This window comes from Salmo salar, chromosome 03 (assembly GCF_965601325.2).
Source record: "Salmo salar chromosome 03, fSalSal1, whole genome shotgun sequence".
Classification (NCBI taxonomy): domain Eukaryota; kingdom Metazoa; phylum Chordata; class Actinopteri; order Salmoniformes; family Salmonidae; genus Salmo; species Salmo salar.
In genome coordinates, this window is record NC_138293.1 from 76255043 (window position 1) to 76276535 (window position 21493).

The following is a 21493-nucleotide window of genomic DNA, read 5'->3' on the forward strand; positions in this document are numbered from 1 at the left end:
ACTAATGGGAAAGAGAACTGGAGCCTGGTATTGACGAGATCCGTCATGTTATCATGTAATGGGATTTTGATGATAATAACAATAGGCATTCTCTAGTGGATGCAGTCATCAGTTGAGATGCTACTCTACTAATGACATTGTATGGGACATATGGTTCAGTGTAGAAGAATAAGTACCCTTACTTATGGCAATTGATAATTAAACTATTGATATAGTAGGTATAGTATGCCCTGTATGTCTATTTCCCCATTGACAGAAAGATAAACAAACTTTGAAAAGACTGATGGTTAATAAAACTTTCAAAAAATACAATTAAAAAAACTGATGGATTTAGACTGATGGCCTGAAGAATGACTGATGACTTACCAGTTCATTGATTGATAGTTAAATAGGATGACAATATCAAGATAAATGTGTTGTCTTCTCTTGAACATGATTGAAGTGTTATCTGATCTTATCGATGTCTCTCTTTCAGGGATAACATCCTAGTCCTGGATGTGTTCTTTGAGGCCTTGAACTATGAGACCATTGAGCAGAAGAAAGCCTACGAAGTGGCAGGCTTGCTGGGTATAGTCAACTATCTAGCTATTACCTACCTATCTTCTTCCCCTCTCTCTCTCTCTCTCTCTCTCTCTCTCGCTCTGGCTCTCGCTCTGGCTCTCCATCTCCTCTCCATCTCCACTCTCCACTCTCTCTCTCTCTCTCTCTCTCTCTCTCTAAAATTCCAATTAAGATACATTTAATTTAATAAAAAATAAGATTATTAAAAGAAAAAGAAAGAATGGTTAATAAATAAAGAACAGCATGTATATGGATGATGGTTACACTATATATTACTGTCAGTTATATTCAATGTAAATACTTCAGGGAATTAATGGTTATGGGAAGTCAGGTTATGGCAATCATCCTCAGGCTATGGCAATCCTATACATACTGTATCTGCCAGAAGATCTTATTCGGGAGTATTTCTCAGGAAAAGGTGCATCTCTGTCTCTACCTCCCCTGTAATGCAGTGACCACATAGACGCTCTTCTTTGGGTAGCCATGTCTTTTTGTGTCTCCCTTTTTCTATAACCAGTTGGTGTTCCCTGAGTCTGTATTTGGTCAGGATCTTTCTCTGTTTTGTATCTCTGACAGAGTAGAGATGTTCTGCGTTTTTGTATTCTGTTTTGAGGGCCAAATAGCAATTTAGTTTATTCAGTATTTTTGTTTCATTTTCCCAATTTGTCAAATAGGAGGTTTTCATTTCTGTAACAATTTGATTGATTTCCCTGTGTGTTTGGATAATAGAGTTGTTTAGTGTTTTCAATAGCTGCCATAGGGGATTCTTTTCAGGGATCAGCTCTTGGGTTTCCAGTGCTTGCTAGCTCTCTCTCTCTCCTCTCTCTAACTGTGTATTGTTGATCTTCCAGGTGATATAGGTGGCCAGATGGGTCTGTTCATCGGGGCCAGTATCCTCACCATCCTGGAGCTATTTGACTACGCCTATGAGGTCAGACATAGAACACACACCATGTAGAAACTTCCAAAGACACACACATTTTCACAAACGCATTATCAAACACTCTCACAGACAGTTATGTTTGGCGGAAGAAATAATAACTAAAAAATGAATAACAATTCATATCAGAGACACCAGTCTAATAGGTTACACACACATTTCTCTACAGACTCAAGGCCAATCACACACACACATATTCACATTCACATTTAAATTGTTGAGACGAAAGAGCCTTGCCATATATCTGTCTGGGCTGAGTGATAGAGGTGCGTGATCAGTCTTTTCATTAAGTCAGCTCAGCTGTTGGTCTCTCTCTCCTACTGCTTTGGTCTGCTTGGAGCTCTGCCAAGGACAAACCAGTCATTCTGTGCCCTCTGGGCTTTAGAAATACACATGAAAAGTCATTGTTTTCAAACCTTTCGCATGTTTTAATGGGGAGCCTGTGCGGGGTGTTTTGTCGCAGACAGAGAGAGCTGCTGCTCTGGCTGTGGTTTTAAAGACCGCCACTAAAATAACAGCCTCGGTGACGTTTGGCCTTGAGTCAAGATATTATTACATATGCTGATGCCTAGTCACTTTACCATGCCTTCATGTACATATCTACCTCAAATACCTGGTAGCCCTGCACAGTGATCCGGTTCTGGTACTGCCTGTACATAGCTCCACAGTGATCCGGTTCTGGTACTGCCTGTAAATAGCTCCACAGTGGTCCGGTTCTGGTACTGCCTGTATATAGCTCCACAGTGATCCGGTTCTGGTACTGCCTGTAAATAGCTCCACAGTGATCCGGTTCTGGTACTGCCTGTACATAGCTCCACAGTGATCCGGTTCTGGTACTCCCTGTACATAGCTCCACAGTGATCCGATTCAGGTACTCCCTGGTGATTTCTTGCTCCCAGGTGTCTTTTATACAGGTAACGAGCTGAGATTAGGAGCACACTCTTAAAGGGAGTGCTCCTAACCGCAGCTTGTTACCTGTAAAAAAGACACCTGTCCACAGAAGCAATCAATCAATCAGATTCCAAACTCTCCACCATGGCCAAGACCAAAGAGCTCTCCAAGGATGTCAGGGACAAGATTGTAGACCTACACAAGGCTGGAATGGGCTACAAGACCATCGCCAAGCAGCTTGGTGAGAAGGTGACAACATTTGGTGCGATTATTCGCAAATGGAAGAAACACAAAAGAACTGTCAATATCCCTCGGCCCATGCAAGATCTCATCTTGTGGAGTTGCAATGATCATGAGAACGGTGAGGAATCAGCCCAGAACTACACGGGAGGATCTTGTCAATGATCTCAAGGCAGCTGGGACCATAGTCACCAAGAAAACAATTGGTAACACACTACGCCGTGAAGGACTGAAATCCTGCAGCACCCGCAAGGTCCCCCTGCTCAAGAATACATATACATGCCCGTCTGAAGTTTGCCAATGAACATCTGAATGACTCAGAGGACAACTGGTGAAAGTGTTGTGGTCAGATGAGACCAAAATGGAGCTCTTTGACATCAACTCAACTCGCCATGTTTGGAGGAGGAGGAATTCTGCCTATGACCCCAAGAACACCATCTCCACCGTCAAACATGGAGGTGGAAACATTATGCTTTGGGGGTGTTTTTCTGCTAAGGGGACAGCTTCACCGCATCAAAGGGACGATGGACGGAGCCATGTACCGTCAAATCTTGGGTGAGAACCTCCTTCCCTCAGCCTGGGCATTGAAAATGGGTCGTGGATGGGTATTCCAGCATGACAATGACCCAAAACACACAGCCAAGGCAACAAAGGAGTGGCTCAAGAAGAAGCACATTAAGGTCCTGGAGTGGCCTAGCCAGTCTCCAGACCTTAATCCCATAGAAAATCTGTGGAGGGAGCTGAAGGTTCAAGTTGCCAAACGTCAGCCTCGAAACATTAATGACTTGGAGAAGATCTGCAAAGAGGAGTGGGACAAAATCCCTCCTGAGATGTGTGCAAACTGGTGGCCAACTACAAGAAATGTCTGACCTCTGTGATTGCCAACAAGGGTTTTACCACCAAGTACTAAATCATGTTTTGCAGAGGGGTCAAATACTTATTTCCCTCATTAAAATGCAAATCATTTTATAACATTTTAGACATGCGTTTTTTTCAGGATTTTTTTGTTGTTATTCTGTCTTTCACTGTTCAAATAAACGTACTATTAAAATTATAGACTGATCCTTTCTTTGTAAGTGGGCAAACATACAAAATCAGCAGGGGATCAAATACTTTTCCCCCCCACTGTAGCTCCACAGTGATCCGGTTCTGGTACTCCCTGTACATAGCTCCACAGTGATCCGGTTCTGGTACTCCCTGTACATAGCTCCACAGTGATCCGGTTCTGGTACTCCCTGTACATAGCTCCACAGTGATCCGGTTCTGGTACTCCCTGTACATAGCTCCACAGTGATCCGGTTCTGGTACTCCCTGTACATAGCTCCACAGTGATCCGGTTCTGGTACTCCCTGTACATAGCTCCACAGTGATCCGGTTCTGGTACTCCCTGTACATAGCTCCACAGTGATCCGGTTCTGGTACTCCCTGTACATAGCTCCACAGTGATCCGGTTCTGGTACTCCCTGTACATAGCTCCACAGTGATCCGGTTCTGGTACTGCCTGTATATAGCTCCACAGTGATCCGGTTCTGGTACTCCCTGTACATAGCTCCACAGTGATCCGGTTCTGGTACTCCCTGTACATAGCTCCACAGTGATCCGGTTCTGGTACTGCCTGTATATAGCTCCACAGTGATCCGGTTCTGGTACTCCCTGTACATAGCTCCACAGTGATCCGGTTCTGGTACTCCCTGTACATAGCTCCACAGTGATCCGGTTCTGGTACTGCCTGTATATAGCTCCACAGTGATCCGGTTCTGGTACTCCCTGTACATAGCTCCACAGTGATCCGGTTCTGGTACTCCCTGTACATAGCTCCACAGTGATCCGGTTCTGGTACTGCCTGTATATAGCTCCACAGTGATCCGGTTCTGGTACTCCCCTGTACATAGCTCCACAGTGATCCGGTTCTGGTACTCCCTGTACATAGCTCCACAGTGATCCGGTTCTGGTACTCCCTGTATATAGCTCCATTCTTGTGTATTTTATTCCTCTTATGTTACTAGTTTTCTTTTTATTATTATTTTTTTAACTCTGCCTCGTTGGGAAGAGCTCGTAAGCACGCATTTCACGGTAAAGTCTACACCTGCTGTATTATTTATGGTGCCAATTATAACAGTTAAAATTCACCTTAAACTAAATTGGTCATAAGTTACCACAGCATGTAAAAACCACACTTCATGAATCATTTTGTGATACTGTGTATGTCCTTATGACCTGATAATGTGTGTTACATATATATGTTGTCAGGTGGTGAAGGACAAGTTGCTGGACCTACTGAGCCGAGATGACGAGGAGGAGAGCCACGGAGAGGACGTGGTAAGGTCATCAGGTTAATCTGATGACAAACTGGACTGTCACACTGTTTGGAAAATGTTTTATATTGTATTTATGGCTTAGCATCCAGTCAAACCTCAAATGATTTATGATATTCTGTGCCAGACAGCTATCCCAAAGTCATTCTCAATTATTGACAAGAAAGGAGATGAGATCTCTCCTACTGGATCGTGTCAAAATGTCACTCAGTGTATTTTTATTTTAATTAACCAGGTAAGTTGAATGAGAACACATTCTCACATACAGCATCGACCTGGGGAGTAGTTGAATGAGCCAATTGGATGATTAGGTGTCAATGATGGCCAGATTGGGTATGCAGCCAGGACACAAGGGTTAACACCCCTACTCTTACAATAAGTGCCCTTTTAACATCGCATCTTAAAGATGGCACTCTGCACAGGGTAATGTCCCCAGTCACTGCCCTGGGACATTGGGATCTTTTGTCAGACCAGAGGAAAGAGTGCCTCCTACTGGCCCTCCAACACCACTTCCAGCAGCATCTGGTCTCCCATCCAAGACAAACCCTGCTTAACTTCAGTGGCAAGCCAGCAGTGGGATGCAGTGTAGACATGTGTATAAGTGTACTACACGCATATGTGTGTGTCACCCTACCTCAGAGTTCCTGTGACCCGGTGGCGAACCACTCGGAGGCCATCAGCCACACGGTGAGCGTCCCCCTACAGACCACCCTGGGCACGCTGGAGGAGATCGCCTGCTGAGCCCCCAGCCCAGCTCCACACACACCAGGCAAGGCGACTGTGAGCCACCACCACACGGGGAGCCAGTGAGCAGCAGCCTCTTCCACAGGCTACCAGGACAGAATGATAGTGACTTTGGTGGGGAGGATGGGTGGCTGGGTGGCTGGTCAGAGGAGAGGGTGGCTGGGTTGGGCTAGACTGGGCTGGACTGGGCCTCCCCTCCACACTGTCACTGCAGCACTAATGGGGATTAAGGAGCTGTCACCTGGATTTATTGGTGCTCTCTGTTACTGGAACTGTTACTGTTACTGTACTGCTGGAGGAGGACAGCCGCATCCTCTCCCCCTCACGTGCTCATCTACCTGACTCATAGGTCTTCTCCAGTTCACAGACAGACAGACTACACTGTAAGGGACTCATCTCTGTCCTAGACATGTGTATTCACTAGTCACCCATCGGTCAGTACTGCCAGACATTGTACCATAACAGTTGCTGTGAACTGTCCAAGTTGCATGCGCTGCTTCCTATCGGAGACGGTTTCTCTCTTTGGTGATGCTGATTGGCTGACGCTGGACTGCAGTGTTGCTTTACTGTACATTTGCCCTGTCTCTCTCTCTGTCATTCTCTCTCTCTCTCCGTCTCTCTCCGTGGCCTATGAGATGAGGCCAGCTATAGAAATAGAATGTATAGATTGAACATGGTTCACTATAACATATTTCATATGACACATCCATCTAAGGCAGTTCCATTTTGTTGATGCACTGTTTTCTTAGGCGGCAAGTTGTATATCTACGGGAAGGGGTGTTGGGACTGTATTTGCATTCATATTAGGAAAACATGAGCATTCTAAAGAATCAATTCCAAAATGACTGTTTTGCATTCGGTTATTTATTTTGCTGTTTAATGCATCCGTTCTATTGATTCCACTCTTATCAATTTACCACAAGGTTAGTACGCCGATGGAAGGCAAGATACTGAGCTGCTTCTTAACAACATATTAAACAGGTGCCATATTCCTATGTGTAAACTCATGTAAATTATTAAACGCTTGCCTCTTGGCGGCAGCGCCTCAGTGGGGTAAAAGCACTCATTGATGACTGAGGCTGAGCCAAAACCAGAGAGGTGGAGTATGACATTGTTTACCTGGCAGAATACAAGCAGAGTACAAATGTCGCTCATAAATGAACATGCTGAGGGGGTTTAGTTTCATTTCAGCTGCATGATGTGGGTGTGTTGTCTGGTGAGAACTGACGGACTCCCAACCATGTTTTACATAATGGACTTGGCCCTTACATGGAGATAGCCCAGCTAGAAATGTAATTGAATTGAAAATTGAATTTCCATGATAATCAAGGCTCTATTAATGGAAATAATGTTTGGACGATAATAATTGCACTGATGTAGATTCAGATTAGGGGAAATGATCTTCTGATTCATTTCAGGATACAGGGTGTGTTGTATTGTGGTGTTAATATTGGTGTTGTGGTAGGAAATAACAAAACGGGTACGAGACAGTGTTCTGTCCTGTCTACAGTGGACATGTTATTGAAGAAGGACTTGCATGAACCGACTTATGACTGGTTGACATTTGATTTGAAGCAAATAAAAATTAGGTAACAGAGCAGGATAATACTAACACAACGAATTGAAATAATCAAGCCCAACATGTAAAACTTGTCGTTTGCCGGAACTATTGTCCATCTCTGACTGAAAGACACAAGCTTTGTCAAATTGGAGATGATTTCAAGCCCAATATTTTAAATAGACGATAGCCCCAACCAAACACATTTAATAACCAGTTAAAATCTAAATCACCAAACCATGGGTGGTGTGAAAACCCCAGGTGTTTTTCTGTTCTCAAAAGTGACAAAGGACTATCCGAAGCCCTGACATGAAACGCTGACTGGTCTGAGTCCATCTCAAAAAGGATTTGGTTTGCACTTTATGTTTCTTTAACACCCCTCCCATCTAGTGCCATCACACTAAAAGGGACCGTATTGCATCGCTATGATATGACGAGTACATCCATCCAGAGTAGCATATCAATTAGCCATGATTATTCAGACAGGCGGCAGGTAGCCTAGCAGTTAGCGTGTTGGGCCATTAACCGAAAGGTCGCTGGTTTGAATACCCAAGCCGACAAGGTGAAAAATCTGTCGATGTGCCCTTGAGTCAGGCAGCTAAACCTAATTTGCTCCAGGGGCGCCATACTACTATGGCTGACCCTGTAAAACAACACATTTGACTGCACCTATCCGGTGTATGTGACAAAACTTCTACTATGTCATCGTTATAATGTACAGTACAGGTGGGAATGAACTCCAAGTGCTTTGTGAACTATGATTTCCTGTCTGTTGTTGACCTGCTGTGTGTAATCTAATCTCTCATGTATGGCTTATCATGTGTCCTTTAGCAGTGACCTCAGCCATCTACAGGGGCGGACTTGCCATCTGGCATTTGCCCGAAATGCCAGATGGGCTGGTTCATTTTTAGCCTAGTGGGCCTGTCTAACGTAAAAAAATGTTTTGCAAAATTATCATTATCTGACCTTGAGTAAAAATATGGACCGGTGTGAGGGCTTCAAGGGAAAAAAATGGGCCGGTATATCACAAATGCGAGAGCCAATTTCTGGTCCCAGTCCTCCCCTGCTTCTCACCTACTGTATAGATCTGTCCATGGAGAGAGGTGAACTACTATGGGACACATACTGAGTCTCAGTGAAAATGCCACTGGTTGTTTCTTCTCTTTTGGTTTCTATTGTTATTGCAGGACTGCTTTTTCATTTTGTGATGAAACAATAAAAAAAAAAGTTTTGCAGCGGGGTCCTGTCGTGTTTGCCTTCTTGTGTAGACGTATCACTCATTTCTTCATAGCTTTGAAAGAGGATCAATCGTGCAGATCACAAGCATAATACCCTGTCCTACAGTGCTTGTGGTTTGTGGGGAGGGGTGGGAGCTTGGGAAAAGGCATCAGCGCCTACATTATGTTGTGGCGTTAGAAATGTAAAGGGGAGATCCTATTTCACTCTGACATCTCTACTACACAGACTTAATGTGCACTGAAATGTCCTCCTCTCAGCTCCCAGTGATAACAACAGTCAGGACACCAGAGGACTCCTCCAAGCAGAGCACTACTAGTAGACAGACTGAGGGAGAAAATTCACTTGAAAGCCTTGTTGTGCTGCTGGTCAGGTTCTATTTTGCATCAGCTCTCTCCAGGAACTCCTGTCAGTTATTTGCTCTGGCTGTATCAAGAGCTGTGTCTGCGTCTTCCCTCTGGGTGCCCTGTTGTTCCATTAATACAAGTGTCTTATAATATTAGAGTTCAACTCCAGGATCCACAAATCATATTATTTATGGCTGACAACGTCCTACAAAACACAAATGTTATGCAGTTAATTTAGCTCATGCTGCTGATACAGTGAATTGTGTGTGCACTTGATTTACTTGTAGAGTATTGCCAGAAAAAGCAATCTGCCAGTAGACGGTGACCTGAGAATATTTACACATTGATTAGGTTGATGGATGTGTAATTAAGGAACTTTGTTACCTGTATAGATTTTTCTCACTTAGGTTATTGAATAGGCAGTGTTAAAATGTGTCAGCAAAAGATCTTGGTGAGAATGCACCAACACACATGGGCAAAGATGTCAGTCGAGCATACAATTTAGATTAATGGGGTAATAGATTATACATTTTGAAACCTTTTTATGGATGTTTTGTTCAAACCAGGGTTAAACAGAGAAAACCTGTGTGTGTTCATGACTTTGTGATGAATTAATCTAGAAACAATATGACAACCATTTTTGCCCAGGAGGTACAGTATCAACACATGAGCCAGTGTCTATGCTGCAGTGCCCTCTCAGAGACAGGCCTGGGTTCATCCGGAGTTCACTGGGCATCTTTTCGGCTTTAGACAGACAGGTCCTGCGGTGGAGACTGTTTTCATGCAAGGCAGGGTGGAAATGTAGAGAATTTGCCACTGCTTAGAAAACTTGACACAGTGGCCTATAGATTTGTACAAAGCGAATGCATAGTGAGGCAGCAATTCTAGATCATCTTGAAAGACCTAATTAGGGCTTACATCATGGGACTGCTGTTATTATTTTTGTTTACCATGGTGCTTGATATTTCTTTTGTTGCATAGAAATGGATTTTAAATAATCTGTTGGTAATGTTGAATATCAATATTTTGCAAGCAGCATATGAGAAAAAATGTTGAATCTATCACATGCAACACATCTATTCAGGCTCTATTCAAGCTCTGACAAACAAAAGGTGTGATGGGTCTGCACTCAAAATGATGTCGCATAAAGAAAGCTGACTTAATTTTTATTTATTTTTTTCACTGAGAGCGCGATAGTCCCCTTTTGATTATGTATTCAAGCTCTGCTCAGAGTTAATTACACTTTCCACATGGATAGAGATATTATCAATCAGACGAGAAGCAGAAGGCAGAGGGGTGGGGAGCTACAGAGGAGGGAGATAAGGGGAGTGGGGAACATGCACATATGTTGGATATGGGGTTTAAGATAGAAAGACATGGGGAGAAAAATAACATTCAAGCTGAACAAAGCCACTAGTAAAGGTCAGGCCATGCCATGCAGTTATCATAGTTTGCCTATTTTTATTTTGCAGGAGGAATATTTCAACATTTCAAATTCAAACTACTGTGTTGTGCCAGTCAGTCCACAAACTGCCTGAGTGAGAAGTAATAAACCTGAGATGCACCACCGTATTTGGGTTTCATATACACTACATGACCAAAAGTATGTGGGCACATGCTTGTCGAACATCTCATTCCAAAATTGTGGGCATTAATATGGAGTTGGTCCCCCCTTTGCTGCTATAAATAGCCTCCACTCTTCTGGGAAGGCTTTCCACTAGATGTTGGAACATTGCTGCAGGGACTTGCTTCCATTCAGTCACAAGGGCATTAGTGATGTTGGGCACTGATGTTGGACGATTAGGCCTGGCACCCTGTCGGCGTTCCAATTCATCCCAAAGGTGTTCGATTGAGTTGAGGTCAGGGCTCTGTGCTGCCAGTCAAGTTCTTCCACATTGATATCGACAAACCATTTCTGTCTGGACCTTGCTTTGTGCACGGGGGCATTGCCATGCTGAAACAGGAAATGGCCTTCCCCAAACTGTTGCCACAAAGTTGGAAGCACAGAATTGTCTAGAATGTCATTGTATGATGTAGCGTTAAGATTTCCCTTCACTGGAACTAACAGGCCTAGTCCGAACCATGAAAAACAGCCAAAAGACCATTATTCCTCCTCCACCAAAGTTCACAGTTTGGCACTATGGATTGGGGCAGGTAGCATTACCTGGCATCCGCCAAACCTAGATGCGTCTGTCGGACTGCCAGATGGTGAAGTGTGATTTATCATGCTCCAGTCCAATGGTGGCGAGGTTTACACCACTCCAGCTGACGCTTGGCATTGCGCATGGTGATCTTAGGCTTGTGTGTGGCTGCTCGACCATGGAAATCCATTTCATGAAGCTTCCGACGAACAGTTATTGTGCTGACGTTGCTTCCAGAGGCAGTTTTGAACTCTCTAGTGAGTGTTGCAACCGAGGACAGCAACGGGTGTGGCTTTTATAGCCGAATCCACTAATTTGAAGTGGTGTCACATACTTTTGTATATATAGTGTACTTACTCGCACAACTGATATTTGTACCATAATAGCATTTCTTATCCAAAGACAGCTTAAGGTATGAAAGCTCTGTATTTGTCCTGTTTATCAGAATGTCTGCCATTTGCTGTCAGCTTGGGATCAAGGGAAAAGTTCAAACTTGAGTCATACAACTCCAAGTCATCCATTATTTACATCTACACCATTTCAATTTCTCCCTGTTTGTGACTCACCTTGGCAGCAGTTCATCCTTCATGCCTGAAACCAAAATAATTCCTTTATTCAATGTAACTCACTTGTGGTTTGTCAGAATGAATGAAGAATTTGTTCACCTCATCAGGCCATGACAAATAACCTCCACTATAGATAGGAACTTACCTGCCACTGGGCACAGATGTCATTTCAACGTCTAGTTTTGGTTTAAATTTGGTTGAGTTGTCAACTAACGTGAATTTAACTTGAAATCAACAAAACATTTCACCATGTCATTGGATTTAGGTGGAAAAAAAGAAATTCCCTGACGTTGATGACTTTTTGCAAATCCAATCAGTTTCCCACGGTGATTCAACGTCATCGCATTACTTTTTTTGTTAAAATGAGCGAGGAAACAACGTTGATTCAACCATTTTTGCCCAGTGGGCAGCCACATACTGCTCAATGTATTGTCCGTGCCTTTACAAACACCTCTGTGACAGTGAGGACTAGTTAGTTAGCAGGTGCCTGGGAGACTGCTGTTGAATAGGGGGACTTTCAGTCAGCCATGACCGCGTCACTAACCAGCCTGTGCTTACAGCCGCCCAGTGGTAATCAGCCTATCCCTTATTCCACCCAGCAGCTTGTTGTCTCTGACCAGAGGTTAAGTCATATTTAATCACTTGTCGCTCCTGTTTATTGCTTTGGAGGGCTGATCGCAAATGTAATCACAACCATAGGCTTAATGGGCATCTTTATAACTTTGATTTCCCCGGGCCTCATTAATATTAATGGCATTTGGTACAGGCATCTAGCTGGGCTAATGAAGCACTCTGCTAATGAAGGACAGGGGCACCCACTTGACCAACCCCCTAGTATAGAAGGATTGTCACATTCACTATGCCTCAGGGACCATTTCTGCTAATGCCAACATTAGGACGGCAATATACAAACCAACTTCGACAAAAATTCCCCAATACTGGATTTTTAGGTAGACTAGCTCAGTTTTTACCTGATGCACGTTGAGAGCCCCACAAGCAGCAGTGAAAGGTTCAGGGCCTGATGACCTGGTTAGCAGAGCTCTTTGATATTCAACATTAAGATAATGAGACAAGTACAAACTATCCAGTCAAAACTTTTTAGTTGTTTGGTACTTCTGCCATCTAGTGGCTATCAGTCATAATGTAAGACATAAATTTATGAGCATGTTAACTGAAAGCCTCATTAAATTTGCAGCCCCAACAATGGGAGAGCATGAGAAATGTAATGGTTTTACTTACATATTGCTGTCCTTTTCACCAATAATTAAAATGAAGTGTGGATCCCTCATTTCAACCAGTTTGCTGTAATATTCCCTCATGACATCTGTGTCTCAACCCAGCTCTTGGTCCACAACAGATCTGTAAAACTCCTCCAGAGACTTGGTAGAGGCAACAACAACATCAAATTCATTCTCATTGCCAACAATAGTGAAGATTACATGCTCAATCTTTCCAATGGTGTAGTAACCATAAGCTCCAAAACGCTCCAAGGTAATTAGTGGACGTCATAACCTTGTGAGGCCCTTACCAGGTACTGACAGCAGGGCCAGCTGAGCCTGGGACTGGCGTAGGGCAGGGACGTCGCTCCCTTAAGTTGTTTGATTGTAACACTCACAAACTACCCGCTATCCAAAGAAAAAGCAACAAAGAAAGCCTTAGCAATAATGATTTATATGCAATTATATTAATAACAATAAAAACATAACGTTACTTGCGTAACTCAGGTTCTCTGATATTATGAATGAGATATCTCAAGTGGGATTCACCCGAATCTCTGAAGCTCGAAGAACCAATTACACACATCCGTTGGAGACAAACAGGCCAAGTTCCGAATGAGGTGAGCCCCTCCCCTCATTATAAGGAGCCAATTGCCCGCCTCTGATCATTCTCAACCATGCTGAACTTCCTCACACTCTTGCAAGTAAGGGTATGCAGTGAGATATTTCACTCCTATCAGAGAACCTTGGTTCTCTTTCAATTATTTGTTTCTTATCTCACATGTGGGATATAGCCAACTCTCATATCGCAAACATGCTTTCCGAAGCTAGGTAGTCTCAACATATCAACCCTCAGAGGCCCCGACACTGAGGACAGTATGCGCCAAAGAAGGCGCAGTGATGTCAAGCCAGTAGAACCTCATAAATGTATGAGGGGATGCCACAGGAGGTTGGTGGCACCTTAATTGGGGAGGATGGGCTTGTGGTAATGGCTGGAATGGGTTTGATACCACTCCATTCTAGCCAGTTATGTGCCATCCTCCACTCAGCAGCCTCCTGTGGGGGATGCCCAACAAGCCACATCGCAAATATCCTGTAAGGAGATACCCTTGAACAGTGCCCAAGAGATACTGTAGCCATACCCCTGGTGGAGTGAGCCCTCAGGCCTTCCAGAGTCTGTAACCCCTTGCTATTATAGACCAATATAATAACTGCCACAATCCAATTGACGAGAGAGAGGCCTCCCCTAGCAGGGAGGTGCCCAGAACACAAAGAGTTATCACTCTTGTTCAAAGCTCTCGCTCAATCCAGGTATATGCGTAATGCTTGTACTGGACACAAATGGTGGAGATGCTCTTCTTCCATAGAAGGAAAGGGCGGCGGGTAGAAGCCACAAGCTTCAAGGTGAAACAAATGTAATTGGCTCTGACCTTAAGCATAAATGCGGGGTTAGGCAACAAGGAAACCTTGGAAAAACCCAGGGCAAACTGTAGGCACGAATGGTGAACTGACTGTGCATGCAGCTGACTCACTAGCTTTGTGGACCTAAGGACAACCAGTAAAGTGGTCATAAAAGAGAGAAAGTCAATAGATATGCAGTTGACATGTTGCTGATAGATAGTCCATCTCTATATGATCTACACAACCTAACCAAATAAAGTGTTACACATTTAAAAAATACACAGATAATAACAGAAGGCATTACATTTTGTTTGCATAGTTTTAAAATTCCATTCAACATGCTTACGTACATCTTGGAACAAAATCCTTAATATAGCAACTCTTTATCTTATTACATCTTTAACGAACTCCTTCAAATGCACTATTTTTATGTGTCACTCTGGATACTTTTCAGAGGACCAAGGCCTAGATTCAATCACATCAATCATTAATTAACCGGTGATAGCCGACACTCGCATAGCTGGGGTTTTGGCAGTGTCAGATGTCGTAACTTGACTTTAACAATAATCTGAAGACTTATTTATTAATTAACTAACCATGTTTAATTGTTACCCGATTAACTTAATCATGTAACAATTAACTCATTAGGATTTGGGGCACCACGAGAGTAGTTCTTTAAAGAGTTACCATCTCCCAAATTAAACTCTCAAAAGGTCTTTACCCATCTGTCACAACTTCCGCCGAAGTCGGTCCCTCTCCTTGTTCGGGCGACGTTCGGCGGTCGACGTCAACGGTCTTCTCGCTCCACCTTTCATTTTCCATTTGTTTTGTCTTGTTTTCCTGCACACCTGGTTTACATCTCCTCATAATTACTAAGTGTATTTAGCCCTCTGTTCCCTCCATGTCTGTGTGGGGTATTGTTTATTTGTCAAGGTTGGCACACTTCCGGCTGGTTTGCGCCGGGTTTTGTTTTGTACCCGTGCTTTGTGGCAGCCAGTACTTTGTACTTGGTTTTAGTACTTTGTGCTGCCTCACTTGTTCTTTGGGCATTGGTTTTTGTGACGCGGTTGCGTTCTGTTCTAATGATTGCCTCAGTAAAGTGCTTTGTCCACTCATTTCTGCTCTCCTGTGCCTGACTTCCATGCACCAGCTACACCCACCCCTGACACTATCACATCTATAAACAGTTAACTTATTAATCATAACCTTGTATCATATCATCATTCTGAACAGTTGGAACCTTCTTGCATCTGCAAAAACCTGAGCCTTACTTATGATTCAGTTCTACACAAATTGGTTTAATTATTTATTTACTAGCTAATTACATGGAACACACTGCACCGCTTATTGACTGGAGACGTAATAGGCTGAAAACAGGTCCCTAGCAGAATGACAACAACATTGATGCTTGTTAAAGAAGAGATGGAGAGGGAGAGAGAGGGACACTTAACATTGGTACATTCTGAAACTACTCTCACCAACAGTAACCATAAAACTCAGCAAAAAAACAAATGTCCCTTTTTCAGGACCCTGTCTTTCAAAGATAATTCGTAAAAATCCAAATTACTTCACAGATCTTCATTGTAAAGGGTTAAAACAATGTTTCCTATGCTTGTTCAATGAACCATAAACAATTAATGAATATGCACCTGTGAAACGGTCGTTAAGACACTAACAGCTTACAGACGGTAGGCAATTAAGGTCACAGTTATGAAAACTTAGGACACTAAAGAGGCCTTTCTACTGACTCTGAAAAACACCAAAAGAAAGATGCACAGGGTCCCTGCTCATCTGCGTGAACATGCCTTAGGTATGCTGCAAGGAGGCATGAGGACTGCAGATGTGGCCAGGGCAATAAATTGCCATACTGTGAGATGCCTAAGACAGCGCTACAGGGAGACAGGATGGACAGCTGACCATCCTCACAGTGGCAGACCACGTGTAACAACACCTGCACGGGATCGGTACATCCGAAAATCACACCTGCGGGACAGGTATAGGATGGCAACAACAACTGCCCGGGTTATACCAGGAACGCACAATCCCTCCATCAGTGCTCAAACAGTCCGCAATAGGCTGAGAGAGGCTAGACTTAGGGCTTGTAGGCCTGTTGTAAGGCAGGTCCTCACCAGACATCACCGGCAATAACGTTGCCTATGGGCACAAACCCACAGTCGCTGGACCTGACAGGACTGGCAAAAAGTGCTCTTCACTGACGAGTCCCGGTTTTGTCTCACCAGGGGTTATGGTCGGATTCGCGTTTATCATCGAAGGAATGAGCGTTACACCAAGGCCTGTACTCTGGAGCAGGATCGATTTGGAGGTGGAGGGTCCGTCATGGTCTCGAGCGGTGTGTCACAGCATCATCAGACTGAGCTTGTTGTCATTGCAGGCAATCTCAAATCTGTGCGTTACAGGGAAGACATCCTCCTAAATCATGTGGTACACTTCCTGCAGGCTCATCCTGACATGACCCTCCAGCATGACAATGCCACCAGCCATACTGCTGGTTCTGTGCGTGATTTCCTGCAAGACAGGAATGTCAGTGTTCTGCCATGGCCAGCGAAGAGCCCGGATCTCAATCCCATTGAGCACGTCTGGGACCTGTTGGATCGGAGGGTGAGGGCTAGCGCCATTCCCCCCCAGAAATGTCCGGGAACTTGCAGGTGCCTTGGTGGAAGAGTGGGGTAACATCTCACAGCAATAACTGGCAAATATGATGCAGTCCATGAGGAGGAGACGCACTGCAGTACTTAATGCAGCTGGTGGCCACACCAGATACTGACTGTTACTTTTGATCTTGCCCCCCCCCCCCCCCCCCCCCCCCCTTTGCTCAGGTACACATTATTCCATTTCTGTTAGTCACATGTATGTGGAACTTGTTCAGTTTATGTCTCAGTTGTTGAATCTTGTTATGTTCATAGAAATATTTACACATGCTAAGTTTGCTGAAAATAAACGCAGTTGACAGTGAGAGGACATTTCTTTTTTTGCTGAGTTTACTTAGGGTTCGCCGGGGTCTCTCGGTGAACAGGGCAGCCTTAGAAAGGGGGTTGGGCCTTTTCGAGGCATGCTTGTAAGTCTCTGATTGTCCAAAATGGTTCCAACAACTCTTCTACTGTTGTCCTTCGTAGTTTACCAGTATCAAGTGACTTGTCGTGTAGTCCTGAACACAACTACAGAGTAGACTTTTCTTCCATTCACTCTTGAAGAGGCTTCTTTGAAGATAGGCTAGCCAGCCATATCGATGGTTTGAGCATAGTGACAGGATGGTCCTACTTAAATTCACTTTCGAAGATACTTTACTTAGGACAGTTGACGTTCCGCTAGCGGAACACCTGCTCCAATATCCAATGATGGGCGTGGCGCGAAATACAAATTCCTCTAAAATCCGAAAACGTCCATTTTTCAAACATATGACTATTTTACAGCATTTTAAAGACAAGACTCTCGTTAATCTAACCACACTGTCCGATTTCAAAAAGGCTTTACAGCGAAAGCAAAACATTAGATTATGTCAGCAGAGTACCCAGCCAGAAATAATCAGACACCCATTTTTCAAGCTAGCATATAATGTCACAAAAACCCAGAAGACAGCTAAATGCAGCACTAACCTTTGATGATCTTCATCAGATGACACACCTAGGACATTATGTTATACAATACATGCATGTTTTGTTCAATCAAGTTCATATTTATATCAAAAAACAGCTTTTTACATTAGCATGTGACGTTCAGAACTAGCATACCCCCCGCAAACTTCCGGGGAATTTACTAACAATTTACTAAATTACTCACGATAAACGTTCACAAAAAGCATAATTATTTTAAGAATTATAGATACAGAACTCCTCTATGCACTCGATATGTCCGATTTTAAAATAGCTTTTTGGTGAAAGCACATTTTGCAATATTCTAAGTACATAGCCCAGCCATCACGGGCTAGCTATTTAGACACCCGGCAAGTTTAGCCTTCACCAAAATCAGATTTACTATAAGAAAAATGTTATTACCTTTCCTGTTCTTCGTCAGAATGCACTCCCAGGACTTCTACTTCAATAACAAATGTTGGTTTGGTCCCAAATAATCCCATCGTTATATCCAAAAAGCGGCGTTTTGTTCGTGCGTTCTAGACACTATCCGAAATGGTAAATCAGAGTCGCGCGCATGGCGCATTTCGTGACAAAAAAATTCTAAATATTCCATTACCGTACTTCGAAGCATGTCAACCGCTGTTTAAAATCAATTTTTATGCAATTTATCTCGTAAAAAAGCGATAATATTCCGACCGGGAATCTGCTTTTCGGTAAATAGAGGGAAAAAAAGAAAGACGGGGGCGGCCAGTGCACACGCCTAAGCCCTTTGTCCTCTGATAGACCACTTAGCAAAAGCGCTCGTGTGTTTCAGCCAGGGCTTTGAATTACGTCATTCAACTTTTTCCCGGGCTCTGAGCGCCCATGGAAGCCGTAGGAAGTGTCACGTAACAGCAGAGATCCTTTGTAATGGATAGAGATGACAAAGAAGGCCAAGAAATGGTCAGACAGGGTACTTCCTGTACAGAATCTTCTCAGGTTTTGGCCTGCCAAATGAGTTCTGTTATACTCACAGACACCATTCAAACAGTTTTAGAAACTTTGGAGTGTTTTCTATCCAAAGCTAATAATTATATGCATATTCTAGTTTCTGGGCAGGAGTAATAATCAGATTAAATCGGGTACGTTTTTTATCCAGCCGTGAAAATACTGCCCCCTAGCCATAACAGGTTAATCAGCCGTACCAGTGATCGTCTCCACCTCGTGTTGAGATTCAAAGTTCAAACCACTTTAAACCCACAGCAGCAGCTTCACGCTTTTCTGGTCCCATGTGTTTTTTTTCTTAACCCGTAATTTATACATTTTGCTGGAAACGGGCGGTTCCGCAAGGCTGGCACACTCCCTGACCTCACTCCTGGCCGGTGACTACTCACTGTGCAAAGTTCATGGAAAACAATTCTCTTATAGCTTCTCAAATCACATCCCTATCTTAAAACCTCTTACATCTAGACGTTCCGCTAGCGGAACACCTGCTCCAATATCCAATGATAGGCGTGGCGCGAATTACAAATTCCTCAAAAATACAAAAACTTCAATTTTTCAAACATATGACTATTTCACAGCATTTTAAAGACAAGACTCTCCTTTATCTAACCACACTGTCCGATTTCAAAAAGGCTTTACAGCGAAAGCAAAACATTAGATTATGTCAGCAGAGTACCAAGCCAGAAATAATCAGACACCCATTTTTCAAGCTAGCATATAATGTCAGAAAAACCCAGAAGACAGCTAAATGCAGCACTAACCTTTGATGATCTTCATCAGATGACACACCTAGGACATTATGTTATACAATACATGCATGTTTTGTTCAATCAAGTTCATATTTATATCAAAAAACAGCTTTTTACATTAGCATGTCACGTTCAGAACTAGCATACCCCCGCAAACTTCCGGGGAATTTGCTAACAATTTACTAAATTACTCACGATAAACGTTCACAAAAAGCATAACAATTATTTTAAGAATTATAGATTCAGAACTCCTCTATGCACTCGATATGTCTGATTTTAAAATAGCTTTTTGGTGAAAGCACATTTTGCAATATTCTAAGTACATAGCCCAGCCATCACGGGCTAGCTATTTAGACACCCGGCAAGTTTAGCACTCACCAATATCAGATTTACTATTATAAAAGTTTGATTACCTTTTGTTGTCTTCGTCAGAATGCACTCCCAGGACTGCTACTTCAATAACAAATGTTGGTTTGGTCCAAAATAATCCATCGTTATATCCGAATAGCGGCGTTTTGTTCGTGCGTCCCAGACACTATCCGAAATGGTAAATCAGGGTCGCGCGCATGGCGCAATTCGTGACAAAAAAAATCTAAATATTCCATTACCGTACTTCGAAGCATGTCAACCGCTGTTTAAAATCCATTTTTCTCATAAAAAAACGATAATATTCCGACCGGGAATGTCCATTTAGCTAAACAGAGGAAAGAAACCAAAGCTTTCGGTCGACGCGGGCACGAGCCTGAGTCTCACAGTACTGTAACCAGCCACTACCCAAACGCGCTGCTTTGTTTCAGCCAGAGCCTGCAAAGCCACGATTCAGCGTTTTGCTGCCTTCTGAGAGCCTATGGCAGCCGTAGGAAGTGTCACGGGACAGCTAAGATCCTCACTCTTCAATAAACAGAGACAAGAAGAACGACACCTTGTCAGACAGGCCACTTCCTGCATGAAATCTTCTCAGGTTTTTGCCTGCCATATGAGTTCTGTTATACTCACAGACACCATTCAAACAGTTTTAGAAACTTTAGGGTGTTTTCTATCCAAAGCCAATAATTATATGCATATTCTAGTTACTGGGCAGGAGTAGTAACCAGATTAAATCGGGTACGTTTTTTATCCAGCCGTGAAAATACTGCCCCCTAGCCATAACAGGTTAACATAAACACTTTCATAATGTATCATATTACATGCACAACGCATAGTATGGAAACTTCATATATGTAGTGGGTATACTTTCCAAGTTACAGTATTTCCTTTATAACATTTTAATGACACCGCAAAATAACAAACAAAATGACATTAGTGTTCTATAGATCGCATCTGACCATTCCCCACGTTCTACGTTAGAAATATTGTTCCAGTATTCGCTTTTGAACGTGTTAGAGTTTCAGCAGGAAAAAGTCTGTTGAGACAAAGCACATTCCTTTGGTGAATCTTGAGAGCGCAGGCCTGAATCTTCTCCCTTGATTTATAACAGGGCATGAGTTGTTAATCCTCACTAATTTTTTCCTTCCCCCTCTATGGGTGAGAGGGGGTCTGATTGAAGTTATTCATTGCAAACCTGATCTGACCTATTTTGGATTCTCGTGGACAGTCATCACACAGAAGTGTAGCTGCGTAAAAGCCTGTCGTCAACCATGTTGCATGTTTCCCAGTTGAAACAGTTTGCGCATATATTCTGACAAAATTGTGTGGTGTTTTTGTTCGTTTTGGTGTTCGGCAGTTTTTTTTCCTGTGAGGCAAGTCGAAGTTCGATAGCCAAAGTCTACGCCCTTTTATCTGTAAATGGTGGGAACTATGGACGGGACTCTTCAATTAAGTGTTTGTTGTCATTCAACGAGAGAGGACTACACTGCGTGCACAATTATTAGGCAAGTGAGTATTCTGATCTTATCATTATTTCTATTCACATTTTCGAACTCCAAACCATATAAACATGAATGCTTATTGGATTTAATCATTTTCAGGTGATATGTATTTGTGTAATGAGGGAGGGTGTGGCGAAAGTGA

The 21493-nt window shown here is 43.2% G+C and overlaps 1 protein-coding gene across 2 annotated transcripts in view; it reads left to right on the top strand.

The window, feature by feature from the left end:
* LOC106600659 (acid-sensing ion channel 2) overlaps positions 1–8490 on the top strand; it is a 418168-nt gene extending 409678 nt beyond the window's left edge. For both annotated transcript variants that reach the window (XM_045715389.2, XM_045715388.2), the window contains 4 exons: positions 476–567; positions 1413–1492; positions 4883–4951; positions 5587–8490. In XM_045715389.2, coding sequence (XP_045571345.1) covers positions 476–567; positions 1413–1492; positions 4883–4951; positions 5587–5688 — 343 coding nt within the window. In that variant the 3' untranslated portion in view covers positions 5689–8490. The remainder of the gene's footprint in view (positions 1–475; positions 568–1412; positions 1493–4882; positions 4952–5586) is intronic.
* Positions 8491–21493: the final 13003 nt, after the last annotated feature.